General features: G+C 42.8%; 1 protein-coding gene across 2 annotated transcripts in view; it reads right to left on the reverse strand.

Annotated features, from left to right (window-relative positions):
• The window catches only part of GNAL (G protein subunit alpha L), a 126,274-nt gene that overhangs the window by 25,480 nt on the left and 79,131 nt on the right, over positions 1-21,663 (reverse strand). For both annotated transcript variants that reach the window (XM_084780315.1, XM_084780316.1), the window contains exon 5: positions 13,764-13,861. In XM_084780315.1, the coding sequence (XP_084636441.1) occupies positions 13,764-13,861 (98 nt within the window). The remainder of the gene's footprint in view (positions 1-13,763; positions 13,862-21,663) is intronic.

Here is a 21,663-nt window from a genome sequence, read left to right on the forward strand (position 1 = left end):
GGAAGAGAGGAAGAGAGAGAGAGGCAACAGAGAAGGAAGAATGAGAGAGAGAGAGAGAGAGAGAGAGAGAGAGAGAGAGAGAGAGAGAGGGAGGGAGGGAGAGAGAGAGAGAGAGAGAGATATGAGGTGAGTTTGCCCTTTTTTACATCCTGGGCAGCTGGCACACCTAGTGGCAGGCAGGTAATGATGTCATAGGTTGCTAGGCAGACTTGGGGCAGTATGCTGTCACTATAGCTTACAGTTCATCATGAGTCTGTATGGAGGCAATTCCCTAATTGGTGTTTCCTTTTTGCAAATGATTCTAGCTTGTGTCAAGCTGACAAAAAGCCATCATGAATGGATAAAATAACAATAAGCACATGGCAGACATGACATGTTTTAGGTCTCAGGATGATGGAGCAGGTCACTTTAGTGTCTACTCAGTGACCTGTTGATACCTTGGAATGGAGTCTCTCATTTCTTTGATTATTAAATAGAAAGGTCCCCTAAACAGACAGACTCCAAAGATCAGGACTCTGTAATATCCAAGTTAAAAACTTAGCAAACCAGTTCGACAGTAAATGCTAATTTGTTTCTTTTCTTGGAGACAGCATCTTAGTATGTGGCCCTGTCTGGCCTGGAACTCTATGTAGGTCAGGCTGGTCCTGATTTCACAGGCATCTGCCTGCCTCTGCTGGGAATAAAGGCATACCACCCCCATACTCTCCTTATTTTTTTTTGAAATGTGGTCTTGCTGAACTGCCCAGTTTCCAACTGTTGGGCTAAGGTGACTCTCCTGCCTCAGCTTCCTGCTTAGCTGAGACTTCAGGTGCATGTCACCACACATGGCTGGGAGTCTCACTTTGAAATGTATTTAAGACCCGTAATCAATCGATTTTTTTTTGTATATTCAGGGTTTGCATAACTATCTTCATAATCCCTCAGAACATTTTCATCATTCGATAAAGAACCATCTACCCACCAAAGCTACTTAACTCCCTGCTCACCTTCGCCCCTATATATACCTAATCTATTTTGTCTCAACATATATACCTGTCCTGGATATTTCATGTACACATGGCCTTTCACGTCTGCCTTCATTGACTTAGAATGGGTTCCAGGTCCTTCTGTGTTTCAGTATGGAAAGAGACTTCATTGTTTTATATAGCTATATTAAACTTCACATCACGTGACTGTATAATGATTTGTTTATCCCTTTATTAGGGCATTTGGGCTGCTTCTACAGTTTGGTTGTTACGAACATCCCTGCTGGAAAATTCCATGTGCATGTACACTTTCAGATTTCCTGGGTATATAAACAGAGTGGGCCTACTGGGTTATACTGACTATGGTTAATTTTCTGTGGAATTGTCATCAGAGAGCAAGCCTCAATTTAGAAAATGCCTCCATTAGATTGGACTATAGGCAAGCCTTGTGGGGCATTTTCTTAATTAGTGGTTGGTGGGGGAGAGCCTAGCTCATCGTGGGTGGGGCCATCCCTGGGCCTGTGGTCCTGGGTTCTATAAGAAAGCAGGCTGAGTAAGCCATGGGGGCCAAGCCAGTGAGTAGCACCCTCATGGCCTCTGTATCAGTTCCTGCCTCCAGGTTTCTGCCCTGTTTGCATTCTTGTTCTGACTTCCTTCCACAGTGATATGGAAGTGTAAGCTAAATAAACCCTTTCTTCCCCAACTGGCTTTTGGTCATGATGTTTTATTACAGCAATGGTAACCCTAATTAGACACCCTCTTTGATAATGTCCTTGTTTAGCTTCAGATGCCAGGCATCATCATCCTTGTAGCGCATCCTTGTAGCGTACCATTTGGCAATGCCGCGCTTGCGCCTGGTGCCTACAGAATACATGTTGAAAATTTAACCTTATACTAATTATTGTTATGATCTTTAGGCTGAAAGCGTGAAATCCTAGCTAATGTAAGTAATAGTATCATGTAGGCTTGTGTAATCTTATGTGATGTCACTTCCTCCTCTGTAGAACTGAGATAATAAGCTTACTGGGTCATTGCAGGACTCATACATGAGTGCATGCACCATGCATAGAATAAACCATTAATTACAAAGTAACTTTTAAAGCCAAGAAAAACCAACCACAGCTCTTCTATTATTCTGAACATAGACATGTGGTTACTAGTGGTACTTAATTCCCTGAAAATATATAAAAGAATTAAGAAGACAGTTAAAAATAACTATAACATAACCCTTCACATACTCAATTATGTTATCAATATTCATCACCACCACCATCACCACCCTCATCATTACCACCATCACCACCATCATCATCACCATCACCACCACCACCATCATCACCATGACCATCACCACCACCACCACCATCATCACCATCACCACCACCACCATCATCACCATGACCATCACCACCACCACCACTATCACCACCACCACCACCAGCATCATCACCATCACCACCACCACCACCCTCATCATTACCACCATCACAACCATTATCATCATCACCATCATCACCACCACATCACTATCACCATCATCGTCACTACCACCACCACCACCATCACCATTATCACCACCACCATCACCATCCTCACCAACACCACCATCACCACCATCATCATCATCCTCACCATGACCTCCACCACCACCATGTGAGGGGCTGGGGATGGAACCTCAAAACCTTGTTCCTGCTTGGCAAGCACCCTACCACCCAGCTACAGCAACAGTTTAGACAGTTTGTAATATGAAGGACACAAATTTATTAGGCTCTGCTACTGTGTAACTTATTTTATATGAAATGTATGATCACATGCACCTATATACATTTTTCTTTCCCCTCTGACTTTATTATAAAAACTTTCAAGCATCAAAACATTTGAATCTATAATGAATACTCAAATTCATACCTATCTAGACCCCATTTTACTATTAGTTGAAAGTAGTTCTCCCTTTGTTGTTCAGGGTGGTCTTGAATTCCTGGGCTCAAGGGGATCTTCCTGCCTCAGCCTCCTGAGTAGCTGGGACTGCAGACCATCTGTTTTCTATTGTACTTAAAAATCCATGTATCTGTTCATCTGCCCATTCACTAATCCATCTTATCTGGATGCATTTTAAAGACAGTGGCACACCTCTTCCTAAACACTTCAGCATTATTGTTTAGAAACCATCTTAGTCACAGCGTTTCATTTCAGTGTAAACTTTACATCTGGTTTTTAATTTTTTTTCCATGTTGGAGATAAAACCAAGATCTTCATGGATGCCAACTAAGTACACTACCAACAAAGTATCTTACCACTGAGCCACCATGTCAGCCTCTGCTCCTGTGTGTGTGTGTGTGTGTGTGTGTGTGTGTGTGTGTGTGTGCTGTGTATGTATGTGTTCATGTCTGTGCTAGTGCACAAGGCCAGAGGAGGTCAGTCTCTGGTGTTATTTCTCAGGACAGCAGTCCATCTTGGATCCTTTAAAGACTGGTCTGCAACTTGCCAAGTAGGCTAGACTGGTTTAGCCAGTGAGCCTCAACAATCCCCTCCTCTCTGTTCCTCACTACCCTAGTGCTGGGATTCCAAGAGTCTGCCATGGGCACTCAGCTTTTTGCATAAGTTTAGGGGATGGAACTTGGATCCTCATGTTTGTTCAGTACTGACAAGTGCCCTCCTCAGCCCCTCATTAAGGAAAAAGATGAATCAGCTCCCCTATGAGCACTCGGTGAGGAGCAAACGACATGACAAACTCCATTCAGCATTGGATGAGTTGGAGGCCAGGCTTGGGCCCAGGCTCTCCTTGCAGGACAGCTGTCATATCCTCAGGTGTGTGTGTGTGTGTGTGTGTGTGTGTGTGTGTGTGTGCGTGTGTGTGCTTGTGTGCTTGTGTGTGTGTCTCAGTGAGATAGAAATTCTATTTTCCAGATTGTCTATTTCTAATAAGGAGTGTGGGGTGTTGCTACAGACTATTTGGAATTAAAGTTGCAAGAAAATTGAACTGTTTTTCTTGTCACCTTACTGCATAATTTTATGTAAAGTATTTCATGTGAGTCAAAGGCAAATATCTGTTCTTCCAAAAGTCCTGAGTTCAGTTCCCTGCAACATTATAGATAACCATCTATAATGATATCTGGTGTCCTCTTCTGGCATGCAGGCACAAATGTGGACAGAATACTGTATAAATAATAATTCTTTTTTAAAAAGGAAAATGGCTGGGCAGTGGTGGCACATGCCTTTAATCCCAGCACTCAGGAGGCAGAGGCAGGAGGATCTCTGTGAGTTCCAGGCTAGCCTGGTGTACAAAGTGAGTCTAGGATAGCCAAGGCTACACAGAGAAACCCTGTCTTGAAAAACCAAAAAAACCCAAACCAAACCAAACCAAATAAACCAACCAACAACCAAACAAAAAAGAACCACAAATGTAAAATATATTTGGCCCTATTTGTAACCTGTCCTGGACATATGCCAGGATATTTCTTCACAGCCTCTCCCCTAGCAGGAAAGAATACTGAGCCCAGTGTGGGGAGGGGAAGGCACAGAGACCTCTGACTTGTAGTTAGTTAAGGGCTGTGAATGTAAACCCACAATAAATGCTAATTAAATACAATCCTATCTTACTTTGGACTATTTACTCTAATAAGTCACCACGTTGCTTTAGCACCTGGTGTTAACTGGGTTCTTTTTATGTTATGCATCTTGAAAAGCAGTACTGCTTTTGAAATCATGAACTGGAGCCAACAGAGGGACATGAGGCAGCACAGGAACGGGGTAGGGTGGGACCACATCACAGCCTCTTGGCACATATTTTTATTGGCATTCTGCACCATGGGTCTGTGTGACAAAGGGTTCCATTTCTAATGAATACTAAACAACATAGTTCTAAGCTAGCAAAAAGATATTTTTTTGTTTTATTTCACTGTGTATAATTTGAAGGTCCTAAGATCTAGCACCCTGACCATGAAAACCCAGCAACGCAGAGCAAATGGCAAAGAGTAATAGAAACTTGTGATATTCTGGGAAGAGGCAAGGACTGAGGGACCCACACTGTCCTGCCATCCTGCCTTATACAAAGAGTGAATATGGAACAGGGTGACAAATGGCAGTTCTTCATCTGGAGTTCTTCATGCAAGCGAACCATTATTTTAAGATATTTTAAGTAACTTTTTACACAAAATCATGTGTGGTAACCCACCTCAAAAATTTCTTTTCTGTGGGCTGGGGCCATGAGTCAGAGGGTAAAGCCTTGCCACGCAAATGTGAGGATGGAGTTTTGGTCTTCAGAACTGACAGAAAGCCTGACACAGTAGTGTGCACACCTGTGTGTAATTCTATGATTGTATTGGAGATAGAAGGCTTGGAAGCCCTTGGGCTCGCTAGCCTGGCGTACTCCGTGGCAAAGAGAAGAGAGCTGTTTCAAACAAGGTGGAAGCTAAGAGCAGACACCCAAGAAAGGCTTGTCTTCTGACCACACATGTGTCCTGGCACAAGCATGCCCAACACTTACACATATGAATGTGAACACACACATTGCATATACACGCAACGTGAAAAGAATCAGCTAGTAACCGGGCTGTGGTGGCACACGCCTTTAAACCCAGCACTTGGGAGGCAGAGGCAGGCGGATCGCTGTGAGTTCGAGGCCAGCCTGGTCTACAAAAAGAGTCCTGGATAGTCAAGGCTACACAGAGAAACCTTGCCTTGGAAAAAAAAAAACCAAGGGGGAAAAAAAAAAAGAATCGGTTAGTTAAAAAATTCTTTTGTATGCAACCAGACATATATTTCCAGACAATGATGGAAGAAATGAAGGACAGAGGGAGGGGAGCTGAGAGGCTTTTGCTCAGGCTCTATTCATGTATATTATCTCTACCTCACTATCACTTTCCACAACAAAAGAGGAAGAAAAAGCCCCAACTGCCCCATAAGCAGGGACAGCTCCAGTTTTGCAGATCTAGAAAATAAATCTGAAAATCAATTTATCTAAGAATAAAGATGAAAAGGATAGTTTAGAATAATGTGCTTAAATACTTGGTTTCGGTTATATTTTTAGTGTACTCAACGGTATAGTGTAATATATGTCTTTTAAGTTCTTTTTTCTTCTATTTTGAAATTATCTGCAAAAGACCAGTTTTGAAGCGGAAACTACGTAGGTGCCAATAATTTCAAGATTATTCTAAAAGTTTAGTATTCCCAGGGCATGGCAGTGAGCCATACGGTTGAAGTCATCGTTAGAGATGGGGGATGAGGCTGGGAAAACTGCTGGCAGTTGAGGAAAGACAGACCTGGGACCAAAGGACAGGATTGTCTGACTTTTCACTCTGGGCATTCTTTCTTCTTTTTCTCTGCTAGTCTAAGAGTCTTCCCAAGTCAGTTGTTGAAATGGATGTGCTTCTAAGTGAGCTTGTGTGTTGGTACAAAGCAAAGGAGCCCACACTGGGTAGTGTTGGAAGTTACATTAAGTGAAGTCTGACTTTATAGAGATCTTCTAAAGACCCAATTTTCTCTCTCCTAAAATAGCTGTTTCCATGGTTACCTAATCACTTATTATGAGGGCTTAAAGGAAATGCATTTGGGGGGTTAATTCAGTAGACTGTGTTTAAATTTTCATAGCAGGAACTAGGGAACTTGGAATAAAATATCATCTCTGGTAATTTGCAGTTTGCTTGGTGATAAAAAAGACAGTCGTACCAGTGTGGGGAGTTTCAAACTCAGTGGTATTGCTGACTCCCGCTCTACTCCCCCCCCCCCCCCCCAGGTATACATGTCTTGTTGCTGGAAGCAGCAGTTCCTGCTTGGGACACAGAAGTGACTACGGACTCAGGTGACGGAGTTCCAGTAACTGACTAGAGGGGCACATATGAGGTGGCGTGGGCTGGGCATTGCCTATCTCTCCACGTCTTCTGGAATTTGCTCTTCAAAGGGAAAAGTGGAAAAAATGAAAATAGGAAGCAAGACACTCAAGGGGAGCCAATATACCCATTATCCCAAAGGGAAACCACCTACCCAGGGCCTTCTCCAAAGCACTGTTGATTCAAAACCAGCTTGAAGACAGCTTTGGAGAAATCCTACCTTTTCTAGAAGCAGCCTGAGGACGTTTCTACTCCTCGTGTAGCAAACAGCGTAAATCAGATCTTAGTGGCCTCCAAATATCCACCTTATCCATGTGGTAAATTTCAGAGGTCCCTCCCTTTGCACATGTGTTTCAGCTTCCAGCATGCTTCTACGGGCACGCAACGCCGGTTGGCTGAGTATGAAGATGCAGGCCTTGCAAACCCACGTGCACGTTTCCTCTGTGTCCCACTAGGAACTGCTGACTCAGCAAGGAGTGAAGGAGCAGGCTGCTGTTCTGTTGCCTGCATGATGGCTGCCCACACACAGCCAGCCCCATTACCGTGTGCCTGACATTTTTTTCTGCTCTGCCTTCCTCCATCCTCCTGTCATCTTTCTTTTAAAGCTGAATATATATGTATATGATGTCATGTATAGAACATAAATGTCACCCCTTTGGAGTATTGAATTTAATGGTTTTAGTAGAGTCACAAGGTTGTATGACCAGCACATCAGCCAGTTCCAGAGCACTCATCCTGATGGTTAATTTTTGTCAACTTGACTGTGTTCGGAATCTCCTAGGAGATTTGTGAGGCACAGTTCTAGATGTTTCTAGGGAGAATTATCTGAAGGGGTGAAGACCCATCCTGAAAGTGGTTAGCACTAACCTACAGGCTGAGGTCTGTGCAGAATAGAATGGAAAAAGGAGAAAGCCAAAAGGACACTTGTATGACATGACAGGAGTGAGCTGCTCCACTATGCCCCGCTGGCCATGATGACTGAACTCCCTGCAATCATGAGCCTAAACCAGTTCTTTCTTCTTCAAGTTACTTCTGCCGGAGATTTTGCCATAGCAACACAAAAGTAACCAATGTGTACACCATCCCTATGATAATCCACTTAGCCTGAGTAGTCTGACTCAATTTTCTCCTCTCCTTATCCCCAATACTATCTGTCTTTATGGGTTTCTCATTCATTGGCGTCCTATATGCATGGACCACTTATTTGTGTCCCTTTGGGTTAGGCTTCCATCACTTAACATGGTGTCTTCTAGGTCTGTCCATTTTCCTCCTGTGTGTCAGTACTGCCTTTTTCTCCTGTTGCTGAATACATTCCATTGCAAGGACATTGCACATCTATCTGTTGGTGGGCACTTGGGTTGCTTCTGATTCTGGCTACTGTGGATAAGGTTGCTACAGTCACTTGTTTGTATGGATGTATGTTTGTAATTCTTTTGGGCATACACAGATCTAAGAGTGAATAACGGGACTATAGACTGAGCCTTTTATGAACTGCTAGATTCTCAGGATATCATTCTTCTTTTTTTTTTTTCTGGTATTGGAAGTTAAGCCTAGGCCCTTATGCATGCTAGGCAACCACTGTACTAAAGCTAGAGCCCTCCTTATAGATTTGTTTTGAGCTAGGTTTTCATTAAGCTGACCAAGCTGTCCTCCAGCTCACACTAAAGCCCAGACCTTGAACTTCTTATCCTCTTGTCTCAAACTCCTGAGTAGGTGGGATCGCAAGCTGGGACCACCAGGCCTGGCTTCTTAGGTCTTAGTGGGCAACCCAGTCTTCTGAGGCCCTAACAGAATTTCAGCACCACTGAGGAACTCTTCCCCAGATGGTTCTGAGAATTATGCATACAAAGACAGATCCCCTGACACTATTAATGATACTTCGTTATGCTTGCAGACAGGAGCTTAGCATAGCTGCTCTCTGAGAGGTTTGCTCCATCCAGCAGCTGGTGGAAACAGATGCAGACTCACAGCCAAACAATAGGCCAAGCTCAGGGACTTTTGTGGAAGAATGGGAAGGATTGAGGGAGCCGGAGGGGTCAAGGACACCACAAGAAGACCTACAGAGAAAATTAACCTGGGCCCATGAGACTGAACCACCAACCAAAGAGCACGCATGGGCTGGACCTAGACCCCCTACACAGATGCAGCAGATGTGCAGCTTGGTCATCATGTGAATCCCCTATCAATGGGAGTAGGGGCTGTCTCTGACTCTGTTGCCTGCCTTTGCATCCCTTTCCCCTAGCGGGGCTGCTTTGTCTGGCCTCAGTCCTGCTGTGACTTGAGGTAACAGGGTGGGTTGGTACCCCCTGGGGGCCTCCCCTTCTCAGAGAAGAAGGAGAGGGTGGAACAGAGAGAGGGGGGCATGAGGGTGGGGCAGGGAAGAGAGGAGGGAAGGGGCTGGGATCAGACTGTAAAGTGATTAAATAAATAAATAAATAAATAAATAGGGGTGGGGGAGAGAAAGACGGCTTCTAAGTAAGTATCAGAGTTCAAAGTGCAAACTGCAGAGCAACATATCACAGTGACTCAGAGTCACCCAACACATTAGTCAGATCTTCTCCTAGCAATTTAGAGGAGGAAAGAAAGAAACCACATCAAGATCCTGGGGATCTGCAAGAGCAAGCTTCAGTGTGTGAGAATCTAGGGTATGGTATGGATTTGATTTGAGAAAGAGTCTCTGGTCAGTGTCACCAATCAGTGGCATATTGAATACAAGGCTCTCGCTTTGTTAATTCAGTTACAATCCCATGCGGTACATGAAACTTCAGTATTCTCTGGACTGAGTACAGACAGTGATCTCTAAGACTGTACAGACTGGAACAATTCTCTTTCCCAGTCCTCACGGCTGTTGGAATGCAGCACAATGCATCTCCCAGCATTTGTAGTGGTGCTGGTATGAGCCACACACTTGGCTGCCGGCCAGATAATAGAACAGCACATGAGTCACGTGCAGTACATCATCCCTGATAACGTAAGGAAATGACTGTGTTATCAGTGCGGCTTTACCGTACTGGACTTTCTACTATGATTTCATAGTACATGCCTCCTACTAGTGGGAAAAAAGTGGACTGTAAACTAAACTGTGTTTTGACAGCAGCTGCCTCACATGTCTGATATTTACCTTGTCTCTTTTTAAAAATAAAATATTTTTTGTGTGTATATGTGGGTGAGTCTTTGTGTGTGTATGCTGTGCATGTGTGGGTGCTGGCTGAGGCCAACAGAGGGCATTGGATTCCCTGAATCTGTAGTTAGAGGTAGTTGTGGGCCACCCGGGTGCTCGGAACTGCACTCCTGTCCTCTTGGAAGAACAGAAAGTGCTTTTAACCACTGAGCCACCGTCCATTCCCTACTTTGTCTTTTGATTGCATAATTTCTTCTCTTTTGTGCTTGACTTAATCTTGAGTTATTTTATTCATCAAAGTCCTGGGAACAGTAGGCTAGTGAACATTTGTATGTATCTCCACCTGGTGGCTTGGATGTCCAGAGGCTGTGCAATCCAGGTCTTCATAAACAGTTCACTCTATGATGTTTGTATAGTAATGGAACTATGTAATGACACACTCCTTAGAGCATGTCTATGCCATCAGCTATATCTGACTCTGGTACATGTAAGACTGACAAAGGCTACCTTCCCACAGTGATGTCCAGCCAAGAAATGGTTGCATGAATATTATCAGCATTCCCTGGAGAAAGTGAGAGCCTTACGAATGGACAACTAGCACAGCATCATGGTCATGTTCCTCTGCCAGTGTGACGAATGTGTGTCCCCATGGTGGGAGGTAGTCAAAGCTTACAGTTTTCTAACAGTTACTTAGCAATGTAAAACTCTCTGGACTCTCCATTTCCTCAGTCCCAGAACCTGAGTATAGAAGTGAAACAAGATCATAGGGGCCTGGATGACGCAGAGGTTAAGAGCACTGATTGTTCTTCTAAAGGTCCTGAGTTCAATTCCCAGCAACCACATGGTGGCTCACAACCATCTATAATGTGATCTGCTGCCCTCTTCTGGTATGTAGGCGTACATGCAGGCAGAATATTGTATCAATCAATCAATCTTTAAAAAGATCATAAGGGACAAAGATATTGAACCAGCATGATTCTCACATGTGAAGATGGATAAAATGGTGATACAAGAGGAATTATGAAGAGTTGGGTTCACAAGTCTCCATGGTGGTGGCTTCCTGTGACTTGGCCAGGTTTGAGGTTAAGAAACTCGGGCTTTATTCCTAGTAAGCCTGAAAGAGGAGTCTCAGTCTAAAGCTGGGAGCCTCATTCACAAGGCACTTTGTATTCCTGGCTCACTGTAGTGTCCAAGGACAGAAGTGAAAGTAAGCAGAGACCTCTTCTTGTGGTTGTGTCTGTTACTGGGAACCTGTGACTTTAGGATGCCTGAGTCTACTTCTCTGGCCAGAGGGTATCAGTCACATACTAGCAAGAGTAATACTTATCAAGAGCTCAACTGTATGCCAGGCGCTATTCTGAGGGCTTTGGGTTTCTAACTTATTTGTCCTATCCAACTCCATGGGACTAAGTGCCACTGTTTTGTTTTTTTTTCTTCTCCTATTGGAATACTTTGCCCCAAGTCTCAGGCAATAGCTGGTGGCAGAGCTATTACCTCATCTGATTCTTGGTCTGCTCACTGCCAAACTCATGTCACTTTAAAAAAAAAAGATGAATTTTGCACATTCTCTTGACGCTAAATCATTTGCCCTCTATGCCACTGACACAAAAGAAAGGTTTCCATTTTTTTTTCTGTTTAAGAGAAGAAATTCCTCATGTGACAATGAGTGGCAATACCACGTTTCCAAGGACACTGAAACAGGATGACAAAACACATACTGCACAGCAACTTCCAGTGCAAACACATGTGAGTTTCATTGTCATCACGACCTATGCTAGAGATCTCAGCTGCTGCCATTTTCTGCTTTAGTGTGTAGCTTTGTAGACATTATATTATGCAGGCAGACCTCAAAGCGATGATCCTCTGCCTCAACTTTCTAATAAGCATAAGGAGGACCACATGCTTTAAGAGCCAGGCCTTGGTCACACTTCTGAAAACAATTATTTTATTTTTTACTCATACAACAATAGCTTTATTGTGAGCTTGTCCTTCACAGAGAAAGTTCCAGTGACAAGTGCACTTAGAATTAACTTATTAAACATGACATTATAGATCTGTGTTATTTCAAATCCCAGAGTGCATTTAAACAGGTTACTGATGTCATTATCAGCATGAAATGGACAGAACAACAGTACAGTTGAACTTGGGTCCCAAGCTAGCATGCACCACTTGCTTCTGTATCACACGGAACAAAGTTTTTGTTTTGTTTTTTTGTAATTTTTTTTTTGACACAGTGTTTCTCGTGTAGCCTTGGCTGTCCTGGACTCACTTTGTAGACCAGGCTAGCCTTGAACTCACAGCAATCCACCTGCCTCTGCTTCCCTGAGTACTGGGATCGTAAGCATGCACCACTATGCCCAGCTTATTTATTTATTTATTTATTTATTTATTTATTTATTTTACAAGGGGGGGGTCTTAATGCAGGAATTATTGATCCACTTTTTTTTTTTTTGCTTTGTAAGGAAGCCAATGGGTATAGTCCTATTACTTGGGAACCACCACCGAAGGTACCCACACCATATTCATTTATTTTAAAAAGCTCTAGAGAAGATAGTTGAAGTGTCTTTATAAGGCAAACCATCTGGAATCTATGGGTGAGATCCAACACTTGCCTGCACTTGATCTTGGACAATATGAAAACACCATTTCTCTGGAACACAAATTCATCCCACAGGAAAGAGCAGAACAAGAAAAGTCATCACTGAAGCTTTGTACTCTGCTTACAGGGCAGTTGTATGGCCAGGAGTATGTGGCCAAGTCTCATTTTTGTGTCATAATGGAAGAGTCTGATTTTATTTTCACTATCAGCCAATCATTAGAACACACCAAAGTCACTGCCGGTTCAAGCCCAGAAGCATTCCAAAACATTGGGGGGGGGGGGGGAAGAACCTGCCTGCAATCAATGTAAGTTTCATAATGCCAAACTCCAAAGTGCAGCAGAAAACCAATAGGGAACAGGATTTATTTTACTTTAAATTAGGTGTGTGTGTGTGTGTGTGTGTGTGTGTGTGTGTGTATCTTTGTGAATGTGCGTGTAGGTACTTGAGGAGGCCAGAAAAGGGCATCAGGTCTTCTGACACTGAAGTTACAGGCAGTTGTGAGCTGCCATGTTGGTGCTGGGAACAGAACTCAGGTCCTCTGGAAGAGCAGCCAGTGCTCTTAGACACTGAGCCATCTTTCCAGTCCTACAAATTTGATATTAAAAAATTCATTTGGGGAGCCTTGCTTCAAAATTAAAATATAATAATGAATATTTAGGTACATTAGAATGTGCAAATATGCCTTTAACTCTCTGCAAAAATGAATAGAATTGAAAACAATCAGGACAAAGTGAGTGAAGGTTATTCTGGTTTTTCTGAGAAACATTTTTACAGAACACATCTGTGAAACAACAGTTATCAAACACACCTTCTTCAGAGAAACAATGGCACCATGCACCTCTTTAGTAGAACAGTGTTGCTGATACACCTCTTTAGTGAAACAGTATTGCTGATCACGCCTCTTTAGTGAAACAATGTTGCTGATCACACCTCTTTAGTGAAACAATGTTGCCAAACACACATCTTTAGTGAAACAATGTTACCAAGCACACCTCTTTAGTGAAACAATGTTGCTAAACACACCTCTTTAGTGAAACAATGTGGATGAACACACCTCTTTAGTGAAACAATGTGGATGAACACACCTCTTTAGCGAAACAGGGTTACCAAACACACCTCCTTTAGAAAATTAACTTTTGGGGTCAAAGCTACACTTCTTCCCTCCTCTAGGAAATCCCAGAGCCATATGGAGGGCACAGCCAAGAATGCAATCTTGCTCTAGAGAGGCTTGGCCAGGGAAGCAACTTACTATTGTGCACAGTCGATCAGCTGGTACTCATTGGATCTCTCAAAGCAGGCCTTCACCCCCTCATCATCCCACAGTTTCTTCACATGATCAAAGAACTCCTAAGGTTAGAAAGGGTGACAAGAAAACACAGGTCAGGACATTTTACATAGTAAAAAGCAGAAAAAAAAAATGGCAAGCTGGAAGTTGCAAAGAAGACAGGGATTCTTTTAGTGTGGCAGTCCAAGCTCTACCCTGTCACATGCTCTGATAGGTCAGCGTGATGCAAGGCAGGCAGCTTGGCTCTCACTGCTCATCAAGCTCCAGAACCTCCTTGCTGTTCACAAATCTTACTAGGACAAAAACTGTAAGTCAAAAATTAATGCCGGTCATTAGTCATAAAGCAAGAACATAGTTGTGTGGTTCTCAGCATTAAGCACTTTTGACAGCTAAGCAACTGCCTTAGCAATGGAAGACATGGCTAATCTAAGGTCTGTCTTTGCAGCTTTCTTTTGACTTTTCTATGCAAGGTACAATCAGAATGGAGGGCGGGAGAGGTGGCACAGAGGTTAAGAAGACTTGCTGTTCTTGCAGAACACCCCCCCCCCAACCAGGTTTGATTCTCAGCATCCAAATGGTGACTCACAACTATCTGTAACTATTTTTTAAACATATATTTGTTTATTTTATGTAGATGAGTACTCTGTTTTCATGTACACCAGAAGAGGGAATCAGATTCCATTATGGATGGTTGTGAGCCACCATGTGGTTGCTGGGAATTGAACTCAGGACCTCTGGAAGAGCAGCCAATGCTTTTAAACACTAAGCCATCTCTCCAGCCCCAACCACCTATAATTCTAATCCAAGGGGATCCATGGCCCTTTTGACCTCTTTGGGAACCAGAAACATATGTTCACATGGGGCAAAATATACATACTCATAATAATATTAGAAATGGAAAAATCAAAGTAGATTGATTGTATTGGCTTGTTAACATAAAGAAATCTACCATAGGGCCTCAGGGAGCCCAGCCTGTCCTCAAAATTATGATCCTCCTACTTCAGCCTTCAGTACTATCACTGAGCCTTTGTATGAGGTTTTTTTGGGTGTGTGTTTTTTTGTTTTTGTTTTTTTTTTACTTAAAGCAAACCATGAGTTAAGTAGGACTGGTGATTTCCAGTTTACCCAAGAGTCATAAGGACACCATGCTCACCCATTATGGCAGCAAGTCCTTGTCCCTAGCTCTGGGGTACTGATTCTTCTCCAGGTGATAGACTTAATGTACAATAGACTGGGCTGGATTTGAATATAGGAACCATTCATACTAAACTACATTTTATAAAAGTCTGCATCACTTCCATTGGCAGTTTAAAAAGGGCCCAGCATGAGTCTAAGCCTGGTGTGAAGAGCAGCGGACTCTTCATCTTGTTTCTTGGCTTAGGGAAGGTTAACACAAACTAAGGAAAACACCAACAGGTGCAGGCTTCTGCCTCTTGCTGGGAAACTCTCTCAAGGTTCTCTGGCCCATGTTAGAGGCAGGAGAGCTGCCCCCATATTTAGTGTAGCAGGCTGATGTGGTGATCACAGCAGCCAATCACAGAAGAGACCCAACACAGGTCAGACCCTGAACTAATTGGGATGAGACTAGGGGCAGAGACAGGAAGAGATTAGCCCCTCAGGAGACCAGGCCATGGCAAGCTTGACATAGGGACCGGATCTAGGGGAAGTGGGGTGTGGTGGCACCATACAGGACCCTCTGTATGGCAGGTGGCAGGGGAGAGGCACTCAGATTGGAATTCATTGCTATCTGGTCACTGACAGCAGGACAGGTGCTTCCTGGGTGGGGTGGAAGTAGGAGAGCAGGGCCGTGGGGTGCCTGCATCACTCAGGCCCACAGCTCTCAAGATCCCTGGGGGAATCCACTAGGCTCTCTCCTGCATCAGTGTCTGTGTCCCTGATCTCCAGCTCCACTGGAAAGTCCATTCAGAAGAGGGAAGCTAAGGAGAAATGTGACATTTCTTAGGTTTTTTTTTTTTTTTTGTATTACTGAATGAGAAACATCTTGAGATCTTTGTATAAACATAGAAAGATCAAAATGCATGGCTACTTTGACTCCTTATAAAGGGGTTGAGTTGCATTAGCTAAGGTAAACATTGCACCACATACAGAACTATGTTTCAAAACAATCTTTTAAAAATTTGAAAGCATAATTTTGGATTTTTTTGCATGCAAATGTACGGTGTGTGCATGTGTGTGTGTACTCATGTCTGCACATGCGGGCGTCTGTGTGTGCAAGTTCATGTATGCAAGTGCATGTACACATCCGAAGCTGACAACGGGAGTTCGCTTCTATGGCTCTCAGCATTTTTTGTTGAGGCAGCATCTCTTAAACGAATCCAGAGCTCATGGAAATGGATGCTGTAGCTCACCCACCAGCTTTCTCCATCCTGGGACTGTGCCCTCTACCTTCTGAGTGTTGGTGTGACAGGCATGCTGCCTGGAACTTGTTGTGTAGCCCCAACCTGGCCTCCAATTCATAACTCTCCTGTCTCAGCCTCCTGAGTGCGTGGATTACAGGTGTCTGCTGCTCTGCCTAGATTCTTGCTTTTTTTTTTTTTTTTTTTTTTTGCTTCTGGTTACCAGCTTAACTTCCGGCTTCCAAATTACGAACCTTTAAGCTCTTGATTTTTTTTCCTGCTCTAGCATTGTTAGAACATTATTAGGGCCACGTTAAGGTCTTTTGAGTTTCATAGAACATTCCAGGATTATCTTGCTTGCGCTTTTATTGGTGCTTTATAGAGTCTTTAGGTCACTAACAATGAAATTTAATCATGAGTCTTCTAGGAACATCATAAGCCTATTATGAATTCATACTATTTCATAGTTTCCAATGTTCAACTATTTTGTATTCTTTGTTAAATGTTTTCCTAAGCAAATTTTGTTGGTTATTTAGAATTCATTTATATTTGTTTTTATAAATCTTTCACTTTCTTGGATAGATTTCACCCCACACCCAGGATATAGTTCTTTTTTAGGCTATTAAAAATGGGATTTACCCCTTGATTTCCTTCTCAGTGTGTTTGCTGTCTACAAATAGGAAGGCTACTGATTTTTATATCTTGTTGTTAGGCTATTTTATCAGCCATAGGAGGCTTTGGGCAGAATCCTTAGTTTTTTAAAACATATAGAATCATTTCATCTGCAAATAAGGATATTTTTACCTCCTTGTTTTCTATTTATACCCCCTTTATCTCCTTTATTTGTATGATTGCTGTAGCCAAGATTTCAAGTTTTATTTTCTTTTTTCCTCCTTTGAGACAGAGTCTTACTATTTAGTCCTGGCTATCTTGGAATTCACTGTGTAGATTAGGCTGGTCTTGAACTCACAGAGATCTGTCTGCTTCTGCCTCCCAAGAGTTGAGATTAAAGGCACGGTCCTTTATGCCTAGCCTATGACTTCAAGGGTTGTATTGAACAGAAGTGGGGAGAGTTGGCATCCTTGTCTTGTTGATTTCAGTGGAAATGTTTTGTGAGTTTCCCATTGAACAGGATATTGGCTGTAGGATTGTTGTATATTGCCTTTGTTATGCTGAGATATGCCCCCTGTATTCCCAGAGACTCTAGAACTTTTAATTTATTTATTTATTAGATTATATGAGGTTTATTAAGTGAACATGGGGAGGGAAGGAAGTGGGGATGAGTACCCAAGGGGAGGGTAAGAGAGAGGGAATAAGAGCTTTAAACTTTTAAAAATTTATTATTTATACACTATTCTGCCTGCATGTGCACCTGCTTGCCTCAACAGATGGTTGTGAACCATTATATGGTTGCTGGGAATTGAACTCGGGACCTTTGGAAGAGCAGACAGTGCTCTTAACCTCTGAGTCATCTCCCTAGCCCGCTAGAACTTTTGTTATGAAGGGATGTTGGATTTTTGTCAATGACCTTTTTATTATTTATTTATTTAATGAATGTATGAGTGCTCTGTCTTCATGTAGACCTGCAGGCCAGAAGAGGGCATCAGATCATGTTATAGATAGTTGTGAGCCACCATGTGGTTGCTGGGAATTGAACTCAGAACCTTTGGAAGAGCAGGTGGCATTCTTAACCTCTGAGCCATCTCTCCAGCCGTTCAATGGCCTTTTCTGCATTCAGTGAGATGGTTGTATGGTTTCTGTCCTAGAGTCTATTATGGGGTAGATTACATTTGTTGATAAACCATCTCTGCATTCTGAGATGGAGTGAACTTGATCATGGTGGATGTGTTCCTGGATTCTGTTTGCAAGCATGTTATAGATAATTTTTTGGCCTATGTTCATCAGAGCTATTGATCCACAATTATCTTTTTGTTTTGGTTTTCTATCTGCTTTTAGTATCAGGATAGTACTGGCTTTATAAAAAGAACTTGAAATATCCCTTCATTTCCAATTTTGTAGAGTATTTTAGGTAGTATTGGTGTTAGTTCTTAGAAGGTCTGATAGAATTCTTCACTGAATATATTTGATTTGGTTCAGTTGGGGTATTTTTAGTTACTATATCTATCTTATTGGACATCATGGGTCCAATAAGATAACACAGGAGGACTATTTGAATTATCTATTTCATATATATATATATTCCATTTCTTTTGTTTCCAGCTTGGTATGATACAGATTTAATTTATTTTTCTTTCTTTTTTTTTCTTTTTGGTTTTTTGAGACAAGGTTTCTCTGTGTAGCCTTGGCCATCCTGGACTCACTTTGTAGACCAGGCTGGCCTCAAACTCACAGCAATCTGCCTGCCTCTGCCTCCCAAGTGCTGGGATTAAAGGTGTGCACCACCATGCTCGGCTCATGATACAGATTTTAAAAGTGTGTTCTTATGATTCTCTGAATCTCCCCAGTGTCTTTTTGATGTCTCTCTTATCTGTATCTAATATTATTAATTTGGGTATTTTCTCTATCTCTAAAACTTTGTCAAAAACTTCATTTTGGACATTCTCAGTAGCATACAAATTGGTATCTGTTTTAGTATAATCTGTTGCAAGCTTGCTACTTTTTACCTATTAGTTTATAAGCTTATGACTAGGAAAGAATTGGAATTTTATGTAGATTGAAAACACAGGAGGACTGAGCCATGAGACCTCTACAGGCACTATGTTAACCTTCATGGATTTGGTCCTTTTATATTTCATGTGTGTGTGTGTGTGTGTGTGTGTGTGTGTGTGTGTACACGCATATGTGATGGTCAGAAATTGTTGTTTTTAAATATATGTAAAATTCTAGCTCCTTCCTCCAAATTCTATCTCACCTAGCAACTGTGTTAAGTTATAGATGTTTAGAAATCAAATTTATGGCCCTTAGTGGAGAATTGATTAAATCTACCCTTTGGTGATTGGAACATTACTTTTCCTAATTACCTCCTTTCCCCCCATAAAAATTATTTTTTAGCTTTTGAGATTGTTCACAGTACTCCCACTCCTAAACTTAAGAGACTCTATAAATGATAAGTCTCTGAGGAAACAGTCAGTGCAGCCTGCCTTCAGCGCAGAAACTTATTTGCGTGGGATCAGAAATAAAATAATTAAATATTTTCACTGGGAAAAAGAGACTCCAAGAATCACGACTTTAAGCCTTTGCTCTCAGACAATGCACTGTTACTTGACAAGAATTCTCAGAAAAAGCAAGCTCAAATTATGTAATTATCCTTGTCCTTCTGAGTCACTCAAGCTTTTCTGTCTACTGGGGCAACACGGAGAAAGGAGATCCCTTTTTTGGAGGAATCCAGCTGAGTTTAAGGCAAACGTCTATAGGTAGGTCCTCTGTGTTCCAACTGACAAGGTCAACAGAAAGACACGCTAAGGGTTCTGCTAAGGCCCATCGGATAATATCCATGGTGGCTGCACTTGGATTTTAGTATCTGAGTTCTCAAGTTCAAACCCAGAAGGGCGGATTCTTAGCTCTGACTGCTGAAATTCTGTTCTGTCAACTGTCCTAGGGAATAGCTCAGTGGATACAGTATTTCCAGGCCAAGGGTGGCACCATAGCCAGGACTAAGTAGTACACAACTCAAAGGTAGAGAAAGCCTGGGTTGCGCTCTTGGTGGGATGACCAGAGTCAAGTCTAGGAGGGACTGAAATGGAAGAAGAGTTTGATTTAGAGTTGGAGGTGGAGACTGGATACACTTGGGGAGAAGTCTATAGAGGCTGAGGATTCAGGTTCTAAAGCCAATTGAATACACCAGGGAGAGAGAGAGAGGAGAGAATAATAAAAACAATGCAATATTTCAGAACACCTGGATTTTGAAGAAGAGGAGAGTTAAAAGAACAAACAGACATGCAGAGCGAAATGAAATGTAACAGGGACAGGCCTGGGGCAGGGACATGTACAGCCGTGTTACAGTTTGAGTATGGCGTGTCTCCCCTTACATGTGCTCATGTGCTGATAGCACCATCTTCAGTTGGTCATGCTACTGAGAGGTTATTGGATCAGAACGCCAACTTCATCAATGAGTTGACCCGTTGATGAGTTTATATTGACTGTGATAATAGAAGGCGGAGCCCGGTTGCTGGTCACTATGGACATGCCCCCAAAGAGTACATCTCCCCTGTTCCTTCCTCCCCCGCTCCCCTGCCCTCCATCTCCGCTTTCTGGCTGATGTGCAGTGAGTAGCTTTGTTCTGCCATGCCTTCCTGTCCCCAAGATGCTTTACCTCACCGCAGGCCTTGTACTAGTCACATTCTTGTCAACTTGACACAAGCTAGGGTCATCTGGGGACAGAGAACCTCTACTGAGAACATACCTCCAATCAGATTAGCCTGTAGGCAAGTCTGTGGGGGGCAATTTTCTTGATTAAGGATAGATGTGGGAGGGCCCAGCCCACTGTGGGCAGTGCCACCCCTGGACAGGTAGTTCAGGCTTGTGTAATGAAGCAAGCTGAGCAAGCCACAGAGAGTAAGCTAACAAGCACCCGTACTTCATGATTCCCGTCCCTGCTCCTGACTTGGTTCCTTTTCTGACTTTCCTCAGTGGTGGACTGTGATTGGGACATAGAAGCCGGAAAATTCCTTTCTTTTCCAAGTTGCTTTTGGTCAAGCTATTTATTGTAGCAAGAGAAAGTGAGCTAGGATGGGCCCGTGGCAGTGTATCTAGATAACCACGGGCTGGAATGTCTGAAACTGGGAGCCCCAACAAATCTTCCTTCTCCACATTTTGGAGCAGGGACCAAAAAGGTGGCCGGCATACGTTGGAATTGAACCATACCGCTAACACTAAAGCAAAGCACCATGGGTAATGAGTGAGACACAACTTCCTCCATCTGGTTCAGGTATTATAAGAACAACTTAGAAGAATCCCCATGGTTGTGCATAACAGAAGAAGCCCTGTAAATAGAACGTTCTAGTTATTACTCGCTTGTCAGTCTGCCAAGAGCACCGGAAGCAGAAATATTTATCTTGTCATATTTAGCTGAAATTATGTGTTCTTATAACAAAGAAAATGTCCTTGAGATTCTTCAGGGAAACAGGTAATCAAGTTTATATTTGAAAAAGCCAGAAGTCTCTGTGATAGCTATGTAATACACTGATCATTGCTTGGGACCATTTTGGTTTGAGTATGCGTTCCTTACTTGAGAAATATCACCTAGGGCTAGAGGTGGCTCAGCTGTTAAAGGCCAGGCTCACAACCAAAAATATAAGGGGAATATCACCTAATTCTCAGATCCCAATGAGCCTTCCTCAGAGAGCCTGATTCTCACAGATGGGGGAAGAAGTGGTCATGAGAACCTTAGTTGGGCATATGATGGATGCGATACTCCATCTGCTCAGGGCTGAACTGATGAGTTGTACCTGCTCTGCCTGAGGTCTTTGCACCTCAGGGCTCATTTTCTTCCCAGTGGCTCACTCTGAACCATGAAGTCATCGTGGGCATTTTCTTTCACACTACAT

Source organism: Acomys minous, assembly GCF_964271855.1.
Source record: "Acomys minous genome assembly, chromosome: 4".
NCBI classification, from domain to species: domain Eukaryota; kingdom Metazoa; phylum Chordata; class Mammalia; order Rodentia; family Muridae; genus Acomys; species Acomys minous.